Raw genomic sequence first — 19,400 nt, 5'->3', positions numbered from 1 at the left:
TTCTAATCTCCATTCGTATGAGGTCAGCCATCTTACTAGCCTCTTTTTATAAAGGAGGACACTGAGGCTTGGAGAGGTTAAGGAACAGGCCCAAAGAAAGACAAGTGAAAAGTGCAGAGCCAAGCAGTGAATTCTAGTAGGCTGATCCTAGAATATATCTCTAAACTCCACACTACAGCTGTCCCCCATCAAGATGTAAAGAACGTGAGAACATAGGACAAAGAGTGAGAGGACAATATGGCTTGAACAGATGTGATAAGACAGCTGGAGTTGACCTAAAAAAGGGTGTAAAATCCAGGTGTGTAAGGCAATAACAGGCGTAAGGGAGGGTAGAGTTGGAACTGTGGCTTTCAAACCTTCATCTCCAACCTTAACTAGCATCTTCCTATCTAGGGTTTTAGTGGGACAGAGAAGAGAGGTATATACCCACACACCTAAGTTTGAAAATGGAATTACAGACTTTAAAGGTTATTTAAAGATTTAAACAACTTAAAGATTATTTCATGTAGCTACCTTATTTAATAGATGAAGTCCAGGGAGATGAAATGACTTATTCGAGGTAGCCAGGACTAGAAACATGTCGTTTGTTCTAGATCCAATGCAATGAAGTTTAGGGAGTTCTTTCCTCTTTTTCCAGCTGCACTTAGTGTCGTTATATTAGTTTTAACAATTTGATGTATCATTTAACCTGGACTGTTCTTTCCAGCCGTGTGAATTAGTTATTTATGACATCAAATAGTCCATCCATCCGTCTTAGTGTGTGTTACAAATTCAGTGCAAAGCTGGAACTAGGAGCTTCTTCCAATACAATTGAGTGGCAACTGAGGTCTTCCAGCATTTCTAAGAATTTCAATTCGAAAATGAAGTCCCAGCATTTTGGGATGCTGAGGTGGACGGATTGCTCAAGCCCAGGAGTTTGAGACCAGCTTGGGCAACATGGCGAAACCCCTTATCTACAAAAAAAAAATTTTTTCAGTTTGCCAGGTGTGATGGTGCACTCCTGTAGTCTCAGCTACTTGGAGAGGCTGAGTGGGAGGATTGATTGAGCCCAGGAAGTTGAGGATGTTGTGAGCCATCATGGCGCCACAGCACTCCAGCCTGGGCAATAGAGCGAGACTCTCCAAAAATAACTGGATAAATAAAATGAAACAAGAGAAAGCTGACTAATCCAAAGGGCAAGGTGGTTTACCTTAAAGAAACTCAAAAGAAAATGGAAATCTCTACATATGTTGAAAAAGATTACAGGAAAATTTTCATCAATTGATGATGTACTGTTCACAAATACTGTAATTCTCCTGGAATATAGTAAATCATATTCCAGAGAGGAAATTTGGAGTAATTGAAATTGTGGGCACAAGAATCAAGTAGAGCAGATTAGCCACTTACTGGATTTGTAAATAGATTTACTTAACTTTGATTACTTCATTCCTAAATGAAGATAACTTTCTAACTTGCAGAATTAGAAGTGTTGTTTGTAAAGTATTTAACACAATGTCTGGAACAAAGTTGGTGATAAACACACAGTGATTATTACTATTCTGAATCAAAAGTGAAGCATTGCTAAACCTGGTAAGCAGTCACTGCAACTTCTAGGCCTGGTTTTCAGTGAAAAGATCAAAGAGTAGCCTTCTTTGTTCACCTAATGATAATTAAGGGTGAAAAATGTTGATGCATTTCCTGAAAGGTATGTCTCTTATTTAAAAGTGAATGAAAGTTTTAGATGGCTAGATGGTCTGTGAACAGGAATCTGCCCACAATGATCCTTTAAAACTATTGTGGCTGTTTAAGGTAACTTATTTTTGAATTATTGTTTCCTGGACAATTGGCAACGTAGATTCTAAATAGCTGACTTTGTACTCCTTTACAGATGCATGGTCATGGAGGCTACGATTCTGATTTTAGTGATGATGAACACTGTGGAGAATCCAGCAAAAGGAAAAAAAGGTAAGTAATTTTTTTTTATTGATCTGTTTTTCACATCCTTTCTAGATTAATATGAAGTATAAATAAATAAATAGTGAAATTTTTGAATTGTGTTTACATGTGAAGACAATTGCTCTAGTGAATGAATTTTTGTTCATTAAGCTAACACATTGATTAAAAATTGGAGAACAATTGTGGGAAAAATAAAACATTAATTCTGCAAAGGGGTTTATTGAAAGGGAAAGAAGAGTTTCAGATTTCTGGAATCTTTTCAGAAATCAGTGAAACCTTTTCATTACACATATTTTTCATTCAACTGTCAAGGACTGTTTATTTGCAAATGTTGTAGCTCAGAAGGGGCTTGAATGGTGCTCTCTTGCCATTACTTGCTTTCAAAGTGAAGTTAATATGGAGGATGAAAGTACAATGCAGCACAGTTCTTACGGATACATGAATGAGCAGACTAAGAGGTCACGGGAAGAAACTCAAGGAAGGTTTTATTGAATTGCAAGAGTCAAAAACTCTTAGCACATAAAGCCTGTGCATTATAAGCAGGATACGTCTTGGTGGAGCTGCTGTGCGTAGGAGCATTGTTCTTAGCTTTCAGTGCATAGAAACTCAGTTTTATACTTTGACTCAGGAGTGGTTGACTGATGTATACTAACCAAACTTACACACCAGGCTGTTGACTGATTTTTGCTAAGCAAAGGTATAGAAATTGGCTTATTATTTCACACTGAGAGCAATATATTAGGCATACTAACAGGGTCTGAATATTTTTATAGGATACTCAGTCTCAGCAATAAAGGATAGTACTCATTATAATAAATTACATTTTTGATGCTTTACATTTTCTAGATTTTTCATTCAAAAATACTACTTTGTAAGAATAGAATTTGAGCAAATCTAGTTGGATACTCTGCTCCAGGATTATATTCATCACTATAACTAGGGCTGACAGTCTATGGCAGGGTGTCCAATCTTTTGGCTTTCCTGGGCCACATCGGAAGAAGAATTGTCTTGGGCCACATACTACAGTGGAGCACACACAATTGTGAATCTGTTGGTTCACACTGTTGGCCTGAAGCAGTGCCGGTCCTGCATAAAATACACTAATGATAGCCGATGAGGTTAAAAAAAATGTGAAAAAGTGTCTTAATGTTTTAAGAAAGTTTACAAATTTGTGTTGGGCCACATTCAAAGCCATCCTGGGCCACATGAGGCCCATGGGTTGGATGAGCTGGATCTGTGGTTTGTGTTCTCTATAATCAGCCTTGCTTTTTGCGTATTATTAATTACCAAAAACTTCCTTATCACTATGTTACAGATAGAGAAATGAAGAAACAAAGAGATAAATAACTGAATCTTATTAAGATTAAGGTAGTAATTGACAGAATTAGGATTTGAATCAGGAACCTAGGTGATATGACACTAGAGTCCATGCTTTTGTTAGTTTCATCTTCCCCGTGTTATAGATATTAAATAATGTTAAGGTATTAATTAAGCTATTTAAGGAAATGTAAAATATCTCATTAAAGATCAGTGAGTCTTCTTAAAGTTAAGACTTACATTCTTTAAAGTATATTCCAATTTTGAAAATATAAAGAATTAGAAAATAACCTTTGAAAAAAATGAACTCTTATTTTCTTCTTAATATACCAGGACAGTTGAAGACGACTTACTGCTCCAAAAACCATTTCAGAAAGAAAAACATGGAAAGGTGGCCCATAAACAAGTTGCAGCAGAATTGCTGGATAGGTATGGTATTTCAGTGTCAATTCTGTTTCTTGGTTTAAGTTGCTTCATCAGCTACGGACTAGGGGATTTGATTATGTTAATTTGAATAGAAACATTTTGAATTGTCTTAAAAAAATTTGTTTTAACAGGGAAGAAGCAAGAAATAGAAGGTTTCATCTCATAGCTATGGATGCTGTATCCTTTTTTTATTTCCAGATTTTTATAACTAGAATATTTTAAAATCTGCTTTTTTGTTTTATAAAATCTTGTGAAGTCAAATAGGCTTTTTTATTTTTAAAGATAAGTATTTAGTGATGTAGGATTTTGCCATTTATACTTTTGGGTACAATTCTCTTTTGCTAATATATAGAAAGATTTAGAGACAAAAATAATAAAACATATTACTAGTAGTCTATAAATAGGTTTATAAAGTACATGAATCTGCAAATATATTTTCCAAATTGTTTTTTCAAGCTTTCAACATTTCCTTTTCCTATACTTATCTTTAGTCTCATTTTAATTTATTCTTTTCCTACCTGGTTCTTTGCTATTTAAGGTCTCTATAAAACTTGTATTTAAAATTAGGTCTATCCAGCCTGTCCCTGGATCTAAGGAAAAAATAAAAATAAAATGAGGCCTGCACGTGGACTGTCCTCAGGCCTGCCATGGCTTTTAATTTTTAGGTATGACTTAAAGCTATCTTTAAGATAAACCCTGCTTCCTGGTTATAGCCATTTGTCAACTCAGTTTTTTAATAAGACTGGCTGATGACACTAACTGCTACACTGGCCATCCATACTGCTGTTGAGAATATTGGAGAATTTAAGAGATACCAAGCAAAAACTGAAGTATTTTGGGGTATTTATTGCTGTGATCAGAATTGGGAGAAGGAGACAGTGTCAATTTGATACGCCCCCTACCTGTAATCATCTGTTTCACTGTGCTATTCCAATATTTTTCTATTAAGTTATAGAAGTACCATTGTGTCACTAATTGATTTATTCTTCTTATCTCCTAACCCAATAGCTAGCTTTTCCATGGATCTCATCTGCCATTTGTTCCTTTAGCATTTAAACATTTGCTCTGCCTTCTCTGACACCTACTGCATTGGGGGCACCTAGTTATAACCTGGTGAGAGTGAAAGTATGGGTACTCTTTTTTCTGGCATAGGTGGAGTTGGAGCCACAGTTTTTTTTTGTTTGTTTGTTTTTTGTTTTGTGTGTGAGGATTTATTTTATTTTATTTTTCTTTATTTTATTTTATTACTTTAAATTCTAGGATACATGTGCAGAATGTGCAGGATTGTTACATAGGGTATACATGTGCCATGGTGGTTTGCTGCACCTATCAACCCGTCACCCTCACCCTTCCCTGCCCACCGGCTCCAGTGTGTGGTATTCCCTTCCCTGTGTCCATGTGTTCTCATTGTTCAGCTCCCATTTATGGGTGACAACATGTGGTGTTTGGTTTTCTGTTCCTGTGTTAATTTGCTGAGGATGGTGGCTTCCAGCTTCATCCATGTCCCTGCAAAGGACATGATCTCATTCCTTTTTGTGGTTGCATAGTATTCCATGGTGTATATGTACCATATTTTCTTTATCTGGTCTATCATTGATGGACATTTGGATTGGTTCCATGTCTTTGCTATTGTGAATAGTGCTGCAATAAACACACATGTGCATGTATCTTTATAATAGAATGATTTATATTCCTTTTGGTATATACCCAGTAATGGGATTGCTGGATCATATGTTATTTCTGGTTCTAGATCCTTGAGGAATTGCCATATTGTCTTCCATAATGGTTGAACCATTTTACATTCCCACCAACAGTGTAAAAGTGTTCGTATTTCTCCACAGCCTTGCTAGCATCTGTTGTTTCCTGACTTTTTAATAATTGCGATTCTGACTGGGAGCCACAGTTTTCTCTGGGTTGTTTGACAAGAGTAGAGTAGTTATTGTCTCAAAGTTGTCTTGCTAGGCTGACTTTTCATCATTTGGTTAGAGAGAACAGGCTTTTGTTGACGATTTTTTAGTCCGTGCCTGTTGGTGTTTCCAGGTTGTCACCTTCTTTGCCTCCAATTCTAGGATATATGAGACAAAAAGAAAACCTAGGGAACTCGCTATCATGTCATACCGTAGGTCTTCAGGAGGTCCCTAGCGGAGTGCCTTCTTCCCTCCACCTTTTAGAGTCTTTATGTTTGATATATAATGTACAAGGATTTTAGTTGTCGTTAGTATGAGGAATAGGGAGAAGTACATCTTTGCCTACTCCATCTTCCCGGAAGCAAAAGTTCCACCCACCACCTGTTCTTGTACATAAAATTATATTGGAATACAGCCATGCTTCATTTATATGTTGTCTTTGGCTGCTTTCATGCTAAAATGGCAGAACTGAACATTTGCAACAGAGACCATATGGCTTGCAAAGCCTGAAATATTTACCATCTGGCCGTTTGCAGAAAATGTTTGCTGACCCCAGCTCTAATAAGTTACATGACTTGCCATGGTCATGTGACCAGTTAGTGGTAGATCAAGAGCTAGAATCCAGATCTCCAGGTATTTGGTTTTTCTGTCTCTCTCTCTCTTTTTTTTTTTCCCTGGAATATTAACTGGTTTGTTACAATATGGAAATACCACAATCTGATTAAATTGTCTATTAGTACACATTATGATCAGTTAAATTACTATATATGTTTAATGTAATAGTCACAGAGAGTATTGTAGAAGGCGAGGTTAGCTATTATGTACATGTTTGGCTCTAGAGAGAGTGCTGTTGAGCTTTTTAAAACAAAAAGTAAAATGTTCATATATTTTGTTACATTGCTTTGAAAGTAAACATGGCATTTCTTTGAATTTAAAAGACTATAAAAATTGATTTTTTATATTTGCTTTTTTTGAAAGTTTAATGTTGGGATTTAATATTATAAAAGTTGCATCTTCTATTTAGAGGCTTTATCATTACTAAAATAGATAAATTATATTTTATGATAATGAAAGATAAATTCTACTCTACTTTTAGAAACTATAATTTTTAAATTTTTCGTATTGTGATTATTAGAATGAGTGGTGGTAGGAGACTATATGCAGTTCAGCGATAGAATAAGAAGCTCTCTTTCTTCCCAGATGGAGATATATTTTTATCACAAGAGTAGTATATGCTTGAAAAATATTCAAAAGAAAGCCTGTGCTTTACAATCTTCACATTCAACAATTTAATATATACCCTTCTAGATTTTCTGAATGTATAAGCATGTATATAGTATGTGAATATTTTTAAAAAGCTAAATAGACTCATATTATGCTTTTTTTACCCCCAATCAGCAATATATTATGACACCAAACAGCTCCTAAGAGAATAAAATCCTTAATTTTTTGCATTTCAGTATCAAAGACATACAAAGTTTGTAAATGACTATATTTTATACTATGGTGGCAAAAAAGAAGACTTCAAGCGTTTGGGGTAAGTATCAGGAAGTTTACATAGAAAGGAGTGTGGGTTATGGAAAACTTTAAAGACCCACAGCTACTGTGCCTTCTGATTCTGTCATTCTTCCCTGCTTTCTATTTCGGTTTGCCTTTTTTTTTTTTTTTTTTTTTTTAAGATGGAGTCTCACTGTGTCGCCCAGGCTGGAGAACAGTGGCTTGATCTCGGCTCACTGCAACCTGTGCCGCCGTGGTTCAAGCGATTCTCCTACCTCAGGCTCCTGAGTAGCTGGGATTACAGGCTCCTGCCACCATACCTGGCTAATTTTTGTATTTTTAGTAGGGACGGGGTTTCACCATCTTGGCCAGGCTGGTCTTGAACTCGTGACCTTGTGATCCACCTGCCTTGGCCTCCCAAAGTGCTGGGATTACAGGCGTGAGCCACTGCACCTGGCCCCAGTTTCTTTTTTATATTATAAGGTAGAGATACCATCTACAGCTCCTGAGTAGCTCTTCATGAATCCCATTTTTTTGGACAGGCTTCAGGTAGACTCTTTACCTGCTGAGCCGGGCACAACCCTGGTGATAAAAGGAAATGTGAAGAATACTCATGTGTCTTCTTGGCAAGGATCTTTGAAATAAGGAAATTTTTATACCTCGATGTTTGGGATTGCTTTTTAAAAGATAGGTAAACAAGAACTCTCACTCTAGCATTTCTTGCACATCAAAGTCCTTCCCATGTTTAAGGCTCTTCTATCAGAACTTGTTTTTTGTTTTGTTTTGTTACATTTTTATTTTTATTTCAATAGTTTTTGAGGTACAGGTGGTTTTTGGTTGCCTGGATAAGTTCTTTAGTGGTGATTTCTGAGATTTTAGTGCACCCATCACCCGAGCACTGTATGCTATACCTAAAATGTAGTCTTTTATCCCTCACCTCCCTCCCGGCCTTCCCCTGCATTGAGTCCCTAAAGTCCATTATATCAGTCTTTTGTCTTTTCATCCTCATAGCTTAGCTCCCACATATAAATGAGGACATATGACATTTGATTTTCCATTCCTGAGTTACTTCACTTAGAATAATGGCCTCCAGCTCCATCCAAGTTGCTGCAAAAGACATCATTTCATTCCTTTCTATGGCTGAGTAGTATTCCATGGTATATATATACATATATATATACACCACATTTTCTTTATCCACTCATTGGTTGATGGGCACTTTGGTGGGTTCCATAGCTTTGCAATTGCGAATTGTGCTGCTATAGTGTGTGTGGGTCTTAGAACTTCTTAGTTTTATGTGAGATTTTTTTTTTTTTTCCCCTAACAATTTTCTGAGTTGGTAGGGCTCTGAGAAAATTTCGTACCACCTCATTTACCCCCAATTTATCTCCCCTATCAATGTATCCTGTATCTCCCAACAATCACTTTTTTTTTCCTTTTTTTTTTTTTTTAACCCCCAGACTGTTAGCATTTTATTTTGAAAGGTCAATCCCTTTGGCTTTCTTCCTCCTTTACTCAGTCTTCTACCTAGGAAACTGTAGTAAAAAGAGATATGGAAAACTTTTCATAATTTTTAAAATTAAATCTCAGCAGAGTGGTTGGTTAGATTCTGAAACTTATTTTCATTCACTTTATTCATTTAGTGTTTAGTCAGGTTTCTCATTCTAGCTTTGGTAACTTAGCGCCATTTGTATAATTGAAACCAATGCTACAGACAGGTTCCTTATCCATTTAACTTGCTTCTGTAGTAGTATTTTTTATAAGTGCCTTTTGAAAATACTGAAATATTTTTATAAATATGTGAACAAATATATACTCACCAAAAAACTATCTTCATGTATTATATTTTTAATAAAATTTTCTAAAACTCACAGAGCTATTTAACCTAAATTTGACTACTTTTATTTTTGTATTAAATTGAAAAAGTTCTGTTTTCCAGGGAAAATGACAAGACAGACTTGGATGTTATACGAGAAAATCATAGATTCCTATGGAATGAGGAGGACGAAATGGACATGACTTGGTAATTAGCCATCAGAGGCATAATGCATCAAATGCTTTAGTCCCGTTTCTCCTGTTTTCTGAGCTGTTTTTTAGTCAAGGTGTTCAGCCCCTTCATAGAACAGTTCTGAATCAAGGACATAAAATCATGCCTAGGATTATTTGGTTCTTTTGGTAATTTTTGGCAGTTTTAACTAACTTCTCATTGTTTGACTTAGTCTTCAAAAAAATAACATTCTTTTTTACAGTATTGTGTGTTATCTTGTAATATGTTATTATATGCTGCTGTTTTGGAAAAAAGTCATACCTGAAAATGTTTTTTTAAATCCAAACATTACAAAGGGTAAACAGTGAAGAGTGATCCTCCTTATTTGTGACTGTCAGTTCTCCAATTTCCCTCCCTGAGTGAACCACTTTTAATAGTTAATATCCAGATATTCCATGCACATGTAAGTAATAATTCTCTTGAAACATTAATATTTATGTAGTATGTATTCTTTGACATCACTTGAAAGTAGCAAACCATGGTTGAGTTTCTAAATGTATAATATTTGTATTTTCATGGGTCTAGGGAGAAGAGACTTGCTAAGAAATACTATGATAAGTTATTTAAGGAATACTGCATAGCAGATCTCAGTAAATATAAAGAAAATAAGGTATGCTTTCCACATATTTATGGAAAGAGGTTCTTATTCAAGTAAAATATTAACTTTTATTATACTGTCATGCCCCACATTATTCTTTTAAAGATGCTAATTCTGGACTCAGTTGTCCTGCATTTATGATGTGTCATTTGGACCATTTAACCTCTGCAGCTGTGGAGTTTACAAAAGGCCTATGGAAATTTATGAAGGACAAGGATGCTTTTTTTTTGTTTGTGAGCTGAGGCATGAAAAGTCTAAAATTAAACACAAGTGGATATTGGATCCTGTTTCATCCTGACTCTAGTCTAGAGCCTCTAGTGATTGTAATGAATGACTTAACTCTACAGAATAATGTCTTATTTCACAGATGATGTTTGAAATTGATAGATTTTAAAAATTGATTACCATTTATAGAGATCCAGATGCACATCTTCTATTACATAAATGTCTATTCTAGTAAAATTAACATTTCAATCAGTGCTAATTAGTAATGGCAGATTTCCTTTCCCACTTTACATCTTACTTTAGTTAATATTTTTATTTTTGGTTGGGCGTGATGGCTCATGCCTGTAATCTCAGCACTTTGGGAGGCTGAGGCAGGAAGATTGCTTGAGGCCAGGAGTTTAAGACCAGCCTGGGCAATATAGTGAGACTTTGTCTCCACAAAAACTAAAAAAAATTAGCCGGGTGCAGTGGTGCATGCCTATAGTTCTAGCTACTTGGGAGGCTGAGGTTAGAGGGTCGCTTGAGTCCAGGAGTTTGAGGCTGCAGTGAGCTATGATCGTGCCACTGCATTTCAGTGTGGGTGACAGTGAGACTCTTAAAAAATAAAAATTTATTTTTATTTCTATCTCAAACATCAAATTATAGCTGGAAAAGGTGACCCAGGAGCAGATCTCAGTTAGAAATGTGAGAGGAGGGAATGTTGCATAAATATGTGTTATAGATACTGTATATTTGTATTAAGAAAAAAACCTATTTAAAAAGCTATCTTATATTTATCTATCATGAAGATTTATTTGTCATTTAAATCATTTGATCTCATTAGAACCAGGGTTGATTTAATAATTTTTTCAGTAGTGCCTTTAATATGTGTGTTGCTTCACAGTTTCTTATAGAAAATAGTAATAATGTTCATTTTGTATACCATATTTATAAACCCGTGCACTTAATATATCCCGAAAACTTCTGTTTCTTATGAACTAGTTATGGACTCTGGTTCACAGCTGCCTTCTCTGTACCACATCTGGTTCAAAAAGCACCACAGTAATTGGAGTTACTTGAAGTTACTCTATTGTAAATCAAGTGTGAAAATTATGTCTTTCTAGGAGCATGTAACAAAGGAGATTTTTCAGCCCTGGCTTATTTATGGATTGTTCTTAAGTTGTTGTTTTTTTCTTTTTTTCATTTATTTTTCCCCACCTCCTAATACCATCATAATTCTTCAGTATTTTGTTGTTGTTGTTCAGTATCTATTGAAACTGGACTAGGTACTGTGGATTAATACATGGTGACTACTTTTCAGAAAAAGCTAGTCTAGTTGAGGGGAGAAAATATACATAAATAAAAATTAAATATTTGAATTCTCAATTTTTAAAAAAGGACATCACTAGAAATTGTACTTTAAAGAAAATAATCTTGAAAAAATGTGTATTTTCCTGCTAGAACATGGTGAGTGATTGTACATGAGAGTAAATGCAGCAAGAAATCAGATATGACTCAAAGATTCTGACCATGGATGCTGAGAAAAATACAGAATTTGGAGGGGGATTTTTTTTTCTGGGGGGAAGATAGTGAGTTTGGTTTTGGCATACCATGTTTGAGGTGTTGGAGAAAGAGTAATGCCTTTGGTTCCCTCACTAGGATGCATTTTCTCTTCTCTTTATTTATACAAAGACAGTGTATTATTCACTTAATTAAAACCAGCTCCTAATATATATAGTAGATACTTTTAGAGCATTTTTAGTGAATTTCCAGCTTTGCCTCTTACTCCTATTCCTTTCTTTATTGCGTTTCCCCTTTTTAGTTGGATCAATGTATCAATTAGGATTAGGTCCAGTTGCAAGGACAGAGACGACTCCCCGAAAAAAACCACTGGCTTAAATGAGCTGGAAAGTTTATTTTTCTTATACATAAAAGTTCAAGTCCATGGTCATAAAGTCAGAATCCTTCTTGTTTACTGCTTGCGTACGTGACCTCATTGTGATGAGTGCAGAGTGAGAAGAAAAGGAGGCTCAGCACCAAATCCTGAATAACTTCAGCTTTAATCCAAACTAGGACATTTATGTCAGGAAAGAATATACTATCTTTAACTAGTAGGATATAATGTAATTTGTTTTGTTACATTTATTATTTCCTCATAAGATTATAATCTTCTTGGTGACACACTATTTTAATAATCACTTTTTATCCTCAGTGGAATGCCAAGCCCAATAGGTAGTTGCTTAATAAGTTATCTGTTGAATAGATTAATGAATGAAGAAGAAAGTTTGGAAACTATTGCTGTTACAACTTGGCTGTGCTTCAGTAGACATCCTAACATATGTTGGATGGCAAGCAATCTCCACATACATATATAGGCTGAAAAATAGAATTAAACAGAGTTATCCTGAAATTTTATTTTTTCCCCTAGATTTGGAGGATTTTATTTTTGTTGGGTTTTAATCAGAATATTTTGAAATATTTTGAGCCTTTATTTGCATTTAAAATACAAAATTGCCAAATTCAAGTAATAGATTGATGATTTTTTTAAAATATAATTGAAATTGCCAGGCACAGTGGCTCTTGCCTATAATCCCAGTACTTTGGGAGGCTGAGGTGGGAGGATAGCTTGAGGCCAGGAGTTCAAAACCAGCCTAGGCAATATAGTGAGACCTTGTCTCTATAAAAAATAAAATCAGCCAGGCAGGGTAGCACATGCCTGTAGTCCTAGCTTTTCAGAAGGTTGAAAAAAAACCCACAACAAACTGAAGTTAGCAAGGCATTGAACACTTTATCTGAATCTTCTGTCTTACTATAACAATCCGGTGAACTTAAGGTTGTTACTATTTCCATTTTTATACATGAAGAGGAAGTAGAGAAGTTAGGTAACTTTCCCAAGGTTAAGACCTAATGAGTGACAAGAGCTTCTTGAGTTGGGTACAGGTATGCATGTTTCTAGACTGGAGTGGTTTTTTGTTTGTTTGTTGTTTTATGTTGTTGTTGTTGTAGTTTTTGTTTGTTTTGAGACAGGATCTTGTTCAGTTGCCCAGGGTGGATGGAATGCAGTGGCATGATCATGGCTCACTGCAGCCTCCACCTCCCAGGTTCAAGTAATCTTCCCGAGTGTATTTTTTGTTTGCTTTTAATTTTTAGAGCATTTTTAGGTTTACAACACAATTGAGCAGAAAGCACAGAGTTCCCATATACCCCCTGCCCTCATACATGCATAACATCCCCTACTGTCAGCATCCCACACCAGAGTGGTACATTTGTTACAATCAGTGAACCTACATTGATACATCATTATCATTGAAGTCCATAGCTTACTTTAGGGTTCACTCTTGCTATTGTATATTCTACTGCTTTGACAAATGTGTAATGACGTGTGTCTACCATTATAGTATCACAGAGAATACTTGCACTGCCCTAAAAATCCTCTGTGCTCCACCTGTTCATCCCACCCTCCTTCTTAATCCCTGGCAACTACTGATCTTTCTACTTCCTCCATAGTTTTGCCTTTTCTGGAATATCATATAGTTGAAATCATGTATATGTAGTCTTTTCAGATTGGGTTTTTTCACTTTGTAATATGTGCTTAAGTTTCTCCATGTCTTCATGGTTTGATGTTTCTTCTTACCACTGAATAATATCAATTGTCTGGATGTACCACAGTTGTTTATTTATCCATTCACTTAATGAAGAACATCTTGGTTGCTTCCAAGTTTCAGCAACTAGAAATAAAGTTGCTGTAAACATCTATATTTAGGTTCTCATGTGGACATTAGTTTTCAGCTCATTTGAGTAAATACCAAGAAGCATGATTGTTGGAGCATACTAGTTACTATTCTAAGTGTTTCATACGTATTATCTCATTTAAACCTCTTTAAACTTCTATGAGTACCAAGGAAGTAGGTACTCATATTTCTACTTTACATATATGAGGAAGCTGAGGCAAAAAAGAGATTAAATAATTTGCCCAGTACTATACAGCTGTTAAGTGGTAGAGCTAAAATGCAAATGTAAATAATCTGACTCCAAAGGCTGTACTTTTTTGTACTAGAATATACTACCTCTTTACTATACCATAACTTCTTTTTTTCTTGTCAGTCTTACAGAACAGGATATATTATTTGTTAACTTAGGTATCTTGTGGCCTGGCACCTATAACTTTTAAGCTATCTTAAAGTAGATTGTTCTTAACAGATAAATTGGTAATTGTTCAATGAATTTTCTTCAAATCCTATAAGAAGAGAAAAATCTGTCATGATGGGAATTACATTTATTTTTTAGTTTGGTGAATGTCATTGTTGGCTCCGTGTTTAGATTTCTGTATAATTTAAATTTAATTTAAATTTACATTGGCATAAATGTAATTTTTTTATTATCAGTTTGGATTTAGGTGGCGAGTAGAAAAAGAAGTAATTTCAGGAAAAGGTAATTCTTTAAAATTTTTACTTTTTAATAGGATGAACTTATTTTGTTAAGTTACTGAATTGGAGTCATTAAGATCATTCCTAACATATAGAAGAAATTATTATCTACAAAAGTAAAATTAGAGAAGATGTATTCATGATACATTATTAGCAAAGGTCAGAATATAATGCTTTAATGATTATTACCTTTATACTTTTGCCTTTAGAACATTCAGTTTGAATGTTCTGCCTATTTCTAAGTATGTAGAAAATATTTTACAAATTAAAGATTTCGTAGCAGGACAACTTTCAACAAAAAAGAAAGCTTTATTTTTTTCCTTTCTTTATTAATTTTTGGAATAATGAATTGGTATTACTGTTTTTCAGCCAAATCCACATTTTGAAAGTAGAAGTTAAATATCACTTTAAACCTAATAGAATTTGGGGGCAGGCTAGTACTCATTTTTGGAAGTCCCTTATATTGAGCCCAAATACTTAGTCTAATAGCAAAAGACCAGACATTTGGTAGGCAATCAGTAAATGCTTTTTCTATGCATTATTGTAAATCTATTCCTAAAATTTTTCCTGGAAATTGTGTATCTCCATACTGTCTCTTGCTATAAAATTAGCTCCTTACTGAGTAATTGCATTTTAAGTGTTAAAATACTGAAAACTATATAGTAGCACTAAGGAAATAATTTTAAACTTACTTTAAAATATCTTTTAAATGGAAAGATTACATTTTTAAATGATTAAATATTTATGCTATCATTGTGGCTCATATATATCTTCCATAAATTGGATATGTTAGGTGTGAAATTGCATATGCCATAAAACAACATTAAGGAAAAAGAACAAATTTAAAGCTATTTTAACTTTTCTTAGGGTTATAATTTAGTTTATGTTTTTATCTGAAATAATGAGAAATCCTGAAATGTCTATCACAATTTTAAGAGGTTGTACTTTTATTGAATAAGATTTTCAGGTGAGTTTATAATGCTACCTTTTAAAAAAATTGATGGATAGTCTCTACATTCATATAACTGAATAAAGGACTAGTTAGGAAAGGGAAAGAAAGCTACTAATGTGATTTACGTGATTTCTTTTATAAAGTTATAATTTTGTTGCTGTTTTAACAACAAAGCCTTACCTTCTAAACATATAGATTTAATAAAATATTCATTTGGAATGAGTTTAAAAGGCTGATTTAGAAATAAGTATTTTTAGGATATAATTTTCTAAATTCATTTTGATAATTTCTTAATTTTTATGAAAAAGATTTGCTGGTTACAGATTTGCTCCTGTTAGTGCAAATTATTGTGATATAAATTAATAAAAGTTTGATCTGTCTTTTTGCCAAAGTAAATTACTGTTGAGTCGTTTCTCTTTTTTTCTCTCAGGTTATCAGTTAGTCTTTTTTTGGAGGTTTTAATATATTGTGGACATGGTAATGTGTGTGATGTTAATAATAGTGTCAAGTTATTCTAAAATTTAGAGTATCAGGTTTGACTACGTATTGAACTTCACCTCAAAGTGCTAGAATTTTTAAATGTGTTTTCAAAGCCATCTATGCTAGTATTTAAAATAAATGTCATTATGCTAATACTTAAAACTATTAACTATTATTACCATTAAATATTGAAAGGTTTCACCCAGCTATAAGTGCGTGTACTTTGGAAAGTGTGTTTTTTTCTTTTAGGGTATTTGTGAGTATGTTGGGTTTTTTTTGGTTTTTTTTTCCTTAAACCAACTTTCTGAGAAATATGTCCATTCTTTAAAACTGTCTTTCCAAAGTGTAAGATTCCCTAATAGGGAGTCACTAAAATGTCTATCTGAATACAGTCTATCAAGCAAGAATTCTGTGACTGATTTTTTTGGTAACTACTTTGATTCGATACTTGTATACAAGCTGGTTGAACATATTGCTCTGGTCAGTTTTTAAAGGCTGACTATGGCTAATTTGCATATTTTAGAAGTACATTTTAGGGGTAATACTAGATCATATAGATAAATATTGTCACCAACTACCATAGCTAATATTCCTTTCCTTTCTGCAGGTCAATTTTTCTGTGGAAATAAATATTGTGATAAAAAAGAAGGCTTAAAGAGTTGGGAAGTTAATTTTGGTTATATTGAGCATGGTGAGAAGAGAAATGCACTTGTTAAATTAAGTAAGTTGATTTTAGGGGGTATATGATTGATTCTTCCAAGTTTGTCTTTAATTTAAAAATATATAGACTTTAAAATTCAAATACAATTTTTAACATACCTTTCTGGAAGTGCTCTTTTTTCTTGGAGCTTCCCAAAGTCTCAAAGAATTTTTAAGCCTCAATTTTTTACATTTTTAGCATTACAGTGGTGTTTCAGTAAAAAGAATTCTAATGTCAAATGTAAACTGGTAATTTGTAGAGTGGGGCTCTGTCCCCATTAACTTGAGAATGCCACCACATTACATAGCTAAGAGGCACAGTATCAGAAAAGGCAGTGTAATCTCACATTAGCTGATTACTCAGTGATATTATTGTAGCACACATAATAAATAAATTCACTCTGTTTCACAGTATTAATAAAGAAAAACTTTAGGAAGGCATAATTGTTCTTGACCTCAGTCTTAAAACCATAGGGAATAAATACTCCAGAATACAGCAGTTTCCCTTAGGATGCATGTTTTAGAGTCTGTCATTCTTTTATTTATTTTTTGTTAGTCTTCATGTGTCAGCTGTTCCTCTCCCTCATCATATTATTGCCTTTAGCCTTCTCTGGGTCCTAAGTAAATGTGCCTTCAGAGTTTTCTGCTCATACCCAATAAAAGTCAAGAATGTCCCCACATGCTACTTATGCACGTCAATACAGACTGATTTCTGAGTTCCTTCTGGAAGTGCTCAAGAGGAAAAGTCAGCCAGTGTGAACTGAGATTAAGGCAAAAAAAAAAAAAAAAAAAGAGACCACAATTATGGAACTATTTGAAAAGTTCCTTTGCATTTGAAAGTTCTTAGAGCACTTCAGAGGAAATGACTGTACCCACATTATTATTAGATATCTTTGATGTGAGACACATGTTAACGTGCCTGTGGAACACAGTTTGTTTTTGGAACAAATTGACCACACGTTTTTCTAAAATAGTGTTAGAATATTTTCAATTCCTCAAGCAATCTAATATTTTTATTATATGTATGTGTGTATATATTTGCATTTTTGAGGTGATGAAGGTCAGATTGTTTTCTTTAGATTGTTTGTTTCCCCTCTTATAGTAATGGAATATAAAGAAAGTGCGAATTTATGATATTAAAAGTAGATTAGCAGTGTGGTTATTCAAAATCAGCCATTCAGTGGTGTCTTTTCTTTTTAGGGTTATGCCAAGAATGTTCCATTAAATTAAATTTCCATCACAGGTAATGTCTTTTAAAATGCCATTCTTAATGTTTAGTAATCCAGGATATAGTCATTTACCTGCACTAAGTATCTAAATGTAGACTTAGGTGGTTGATGGTTGAATTGGTTGATCATGTAGAAAATCTGGCATTGTCGTATGGCTACATAAACGAGGGGTTTAGAAGTCCACCATGCCCTATTCTTGCCAAGCAGTTTTAAACGTAAAGGCCTATGTGGGGTGGTAGATTGATGTTAGAATTTTTAGTTTGGAGCCAATGTTCTGACACTTTAATATTAGAAATTATGTTGTAAAGCAGACTTCATAAAGCAGTTCTTGTGTCTCATTTAGACAGTGTTTTAGCTGGAGTTTGCCATTCTTACAAAGGATTAGACACCTCTATACTCATTTTAAATGTTAAAATCAAGGACAGGCACGGTGGCTCATGCCTGTAATCCTAGCACTTGGGGAGGCCAGGTTGGGTGGATCACTTGAGGTCAGAAGTTCGAGGCCAGCCTGGCCAACATGGTAAAACCCCGTCTCTACTGAAAATACAGAAATTAACTGGGCATGGTGGCAGGTGCCTGTAATCCCAGCTACTGGGGAGGCTGAGGCAGGAGAATTGCTTGAACTTGGGAGGCAGAGGTTGCAGTGAGCCAAGATTGAGCCACTGCATTCCAGCCTAGCAACAGAGCAAAACTCTGTCTCAAAAAAAAAAAAAAGTTAAAATCAGGCTTTTATTGAATGAGCTTTAATGTATCTGCCACATTGAATGTGTGGGAATACCAGTGTCCTGCAGTTATGGGGTTTGAAATCAGAACTCGGTTTTTAATCTCAGCTTCTCTGCTTACTAGGCTTCTTCTTGGGCAAACTGCTTAACCTCTGTAAGGCTTAATTTTATCACCTGTGAAAATGAGGCTACTCAGGCTATTGTGGGGAATAAATGAAAGTGCATGTAAAGTGCTTGCCACAGTACCTGGCATTAAAGATGTTCACACTGATTCTTCGCAACTTGCCTTTGTGATGGTCAGGTTTTATGCGCTGGATAATGGTTAAAAGTTCAGCTTTTGCAACTTTATAAAATGTATACATAAGCATATTAATTTTAAAATAGCTTTCTTTTTTTTCAAACGATCACATGGGTTGTCAAAAAATAACAGCTTTGTTATAAATGTGCCTATATAGTATTTTAGCTGTTAAAAATAAATGTTAAATAATATTTTTAATTCTTAAAATTAGCAGGATTATTTTTATTATTTTCATTATTCTTTATTTTTTTGAGATAAGGTCTCACTCTGTTGCCTAGGCTGAAGCACAGTGGTGTGATCATGGCTCATTGCAGCCTCAGCCTCCTGGGCTCAAGTGATCCTCCCACCTCAGCCTCCAGAATAGCTGAGACTACAGGCGTACATCACCACACCTGGATAATTTTTTTTTTTAAGTTTTTGTAGAGATGGTGTTTCCCTATGTTGCCCAGGCTGTTCTCAAACTCCTGGACTCAAGCAGTCCTCCTGCCTCAGCCGCCCAAAGTGCTGGGATGATAGGCATAAGCCTCCACACCTAGCCAGAATTTTTTGGATTGCTGGAATAGCCTAAACCTTTATTTCCCCTTCCCATCAGTGATACTGAAAGAAAGCAGAGATTTGTTTTGACCTTGACTTTTGAGCTTCATTTCAAAATGAAAATGATT

The 19,400-nt window shown here is 34.7% G+C and overlaps 1 protein-coding gene across 9 annotated transcripts in view; it reads left to right on the top strand.

Annotated features, from left to right (window-relative positions):
* Positions 1 to 19,400, top strand: part of LOC129006222 (protein FRA10AC1) — a 33,917-nt gene that overhangs the window by 621 nt on the left and 13,896 nt on the right. For 4 of the 9 annotated variants that reach the window (XM_054435685.2, XM_063669990.1, XM_054435684.2 and 1 more), the window contains exons 2-10: positions 1,868 to 1,944; positions 3,586 to 3,681; positions 3,810 to 3,855; positions 7,046 to 7,122; positions 9,022 to 9,105; positions 9,655 to 9,739; positions 14,317 to 14,362; positions 16,398 to 16,511; positions 17,690 to 17,732. In XM_054435685.2, the coding sequence (XP_054291660.1) occupies positions 1,868 to 1,944; positions 3,586 to 3,681; positions 3,810 to 3,855; positions 7,046 to 7,122; positions 9,022 to 9,105; positions 9,655 to 9,739; positions 14,317 to 14,362; positions 16,398 to 16,511; positions 17,690 to 17,732 (668 nt within the window). Of the gene's footprint in view, positions 1 to 178; positions 299 to 409; positions 435 to 1,867; positions 1,945 to 3,585; positions 3,682 to 3,809; positions 3,856 to 7,045; positions 7,123 to 9,021; positions 9,106 to 9,654; positions 9,740 to 14,316; positions 14,363 to 16,397; positions 16,512 to 17,689; positions 17,733 to 19,400 lie in introns of those variants that run through there. The other 5 variants (XM_063669993.1, XM_063669991.1, XM_063669992.1 and 2 more) reach the window with 3 other exon arrangements.

The sequence above is a fragment of the Pongo pygmaeus genome, chromosome 8 (assembly GCF_028885625.2).
Source record: "Pongo pygmaeus isolate AG05252 chromosome 8, NHGRI_mPonPyg2-v2.0_pri, whole genome shotgun sequence".
Taxonomy (NCBI): domain Eukaryota; kingdom Metazoa; phylum Chordata; class Mammalia; order Primates; family Hominidae; genus Pongo; species Pongo pygmaeus.
The sequence above is the reverse complement of the archived record's forward strand: the minus strand, read 5'-3'. Positions and strand labels throughout refer to the sequence as shown.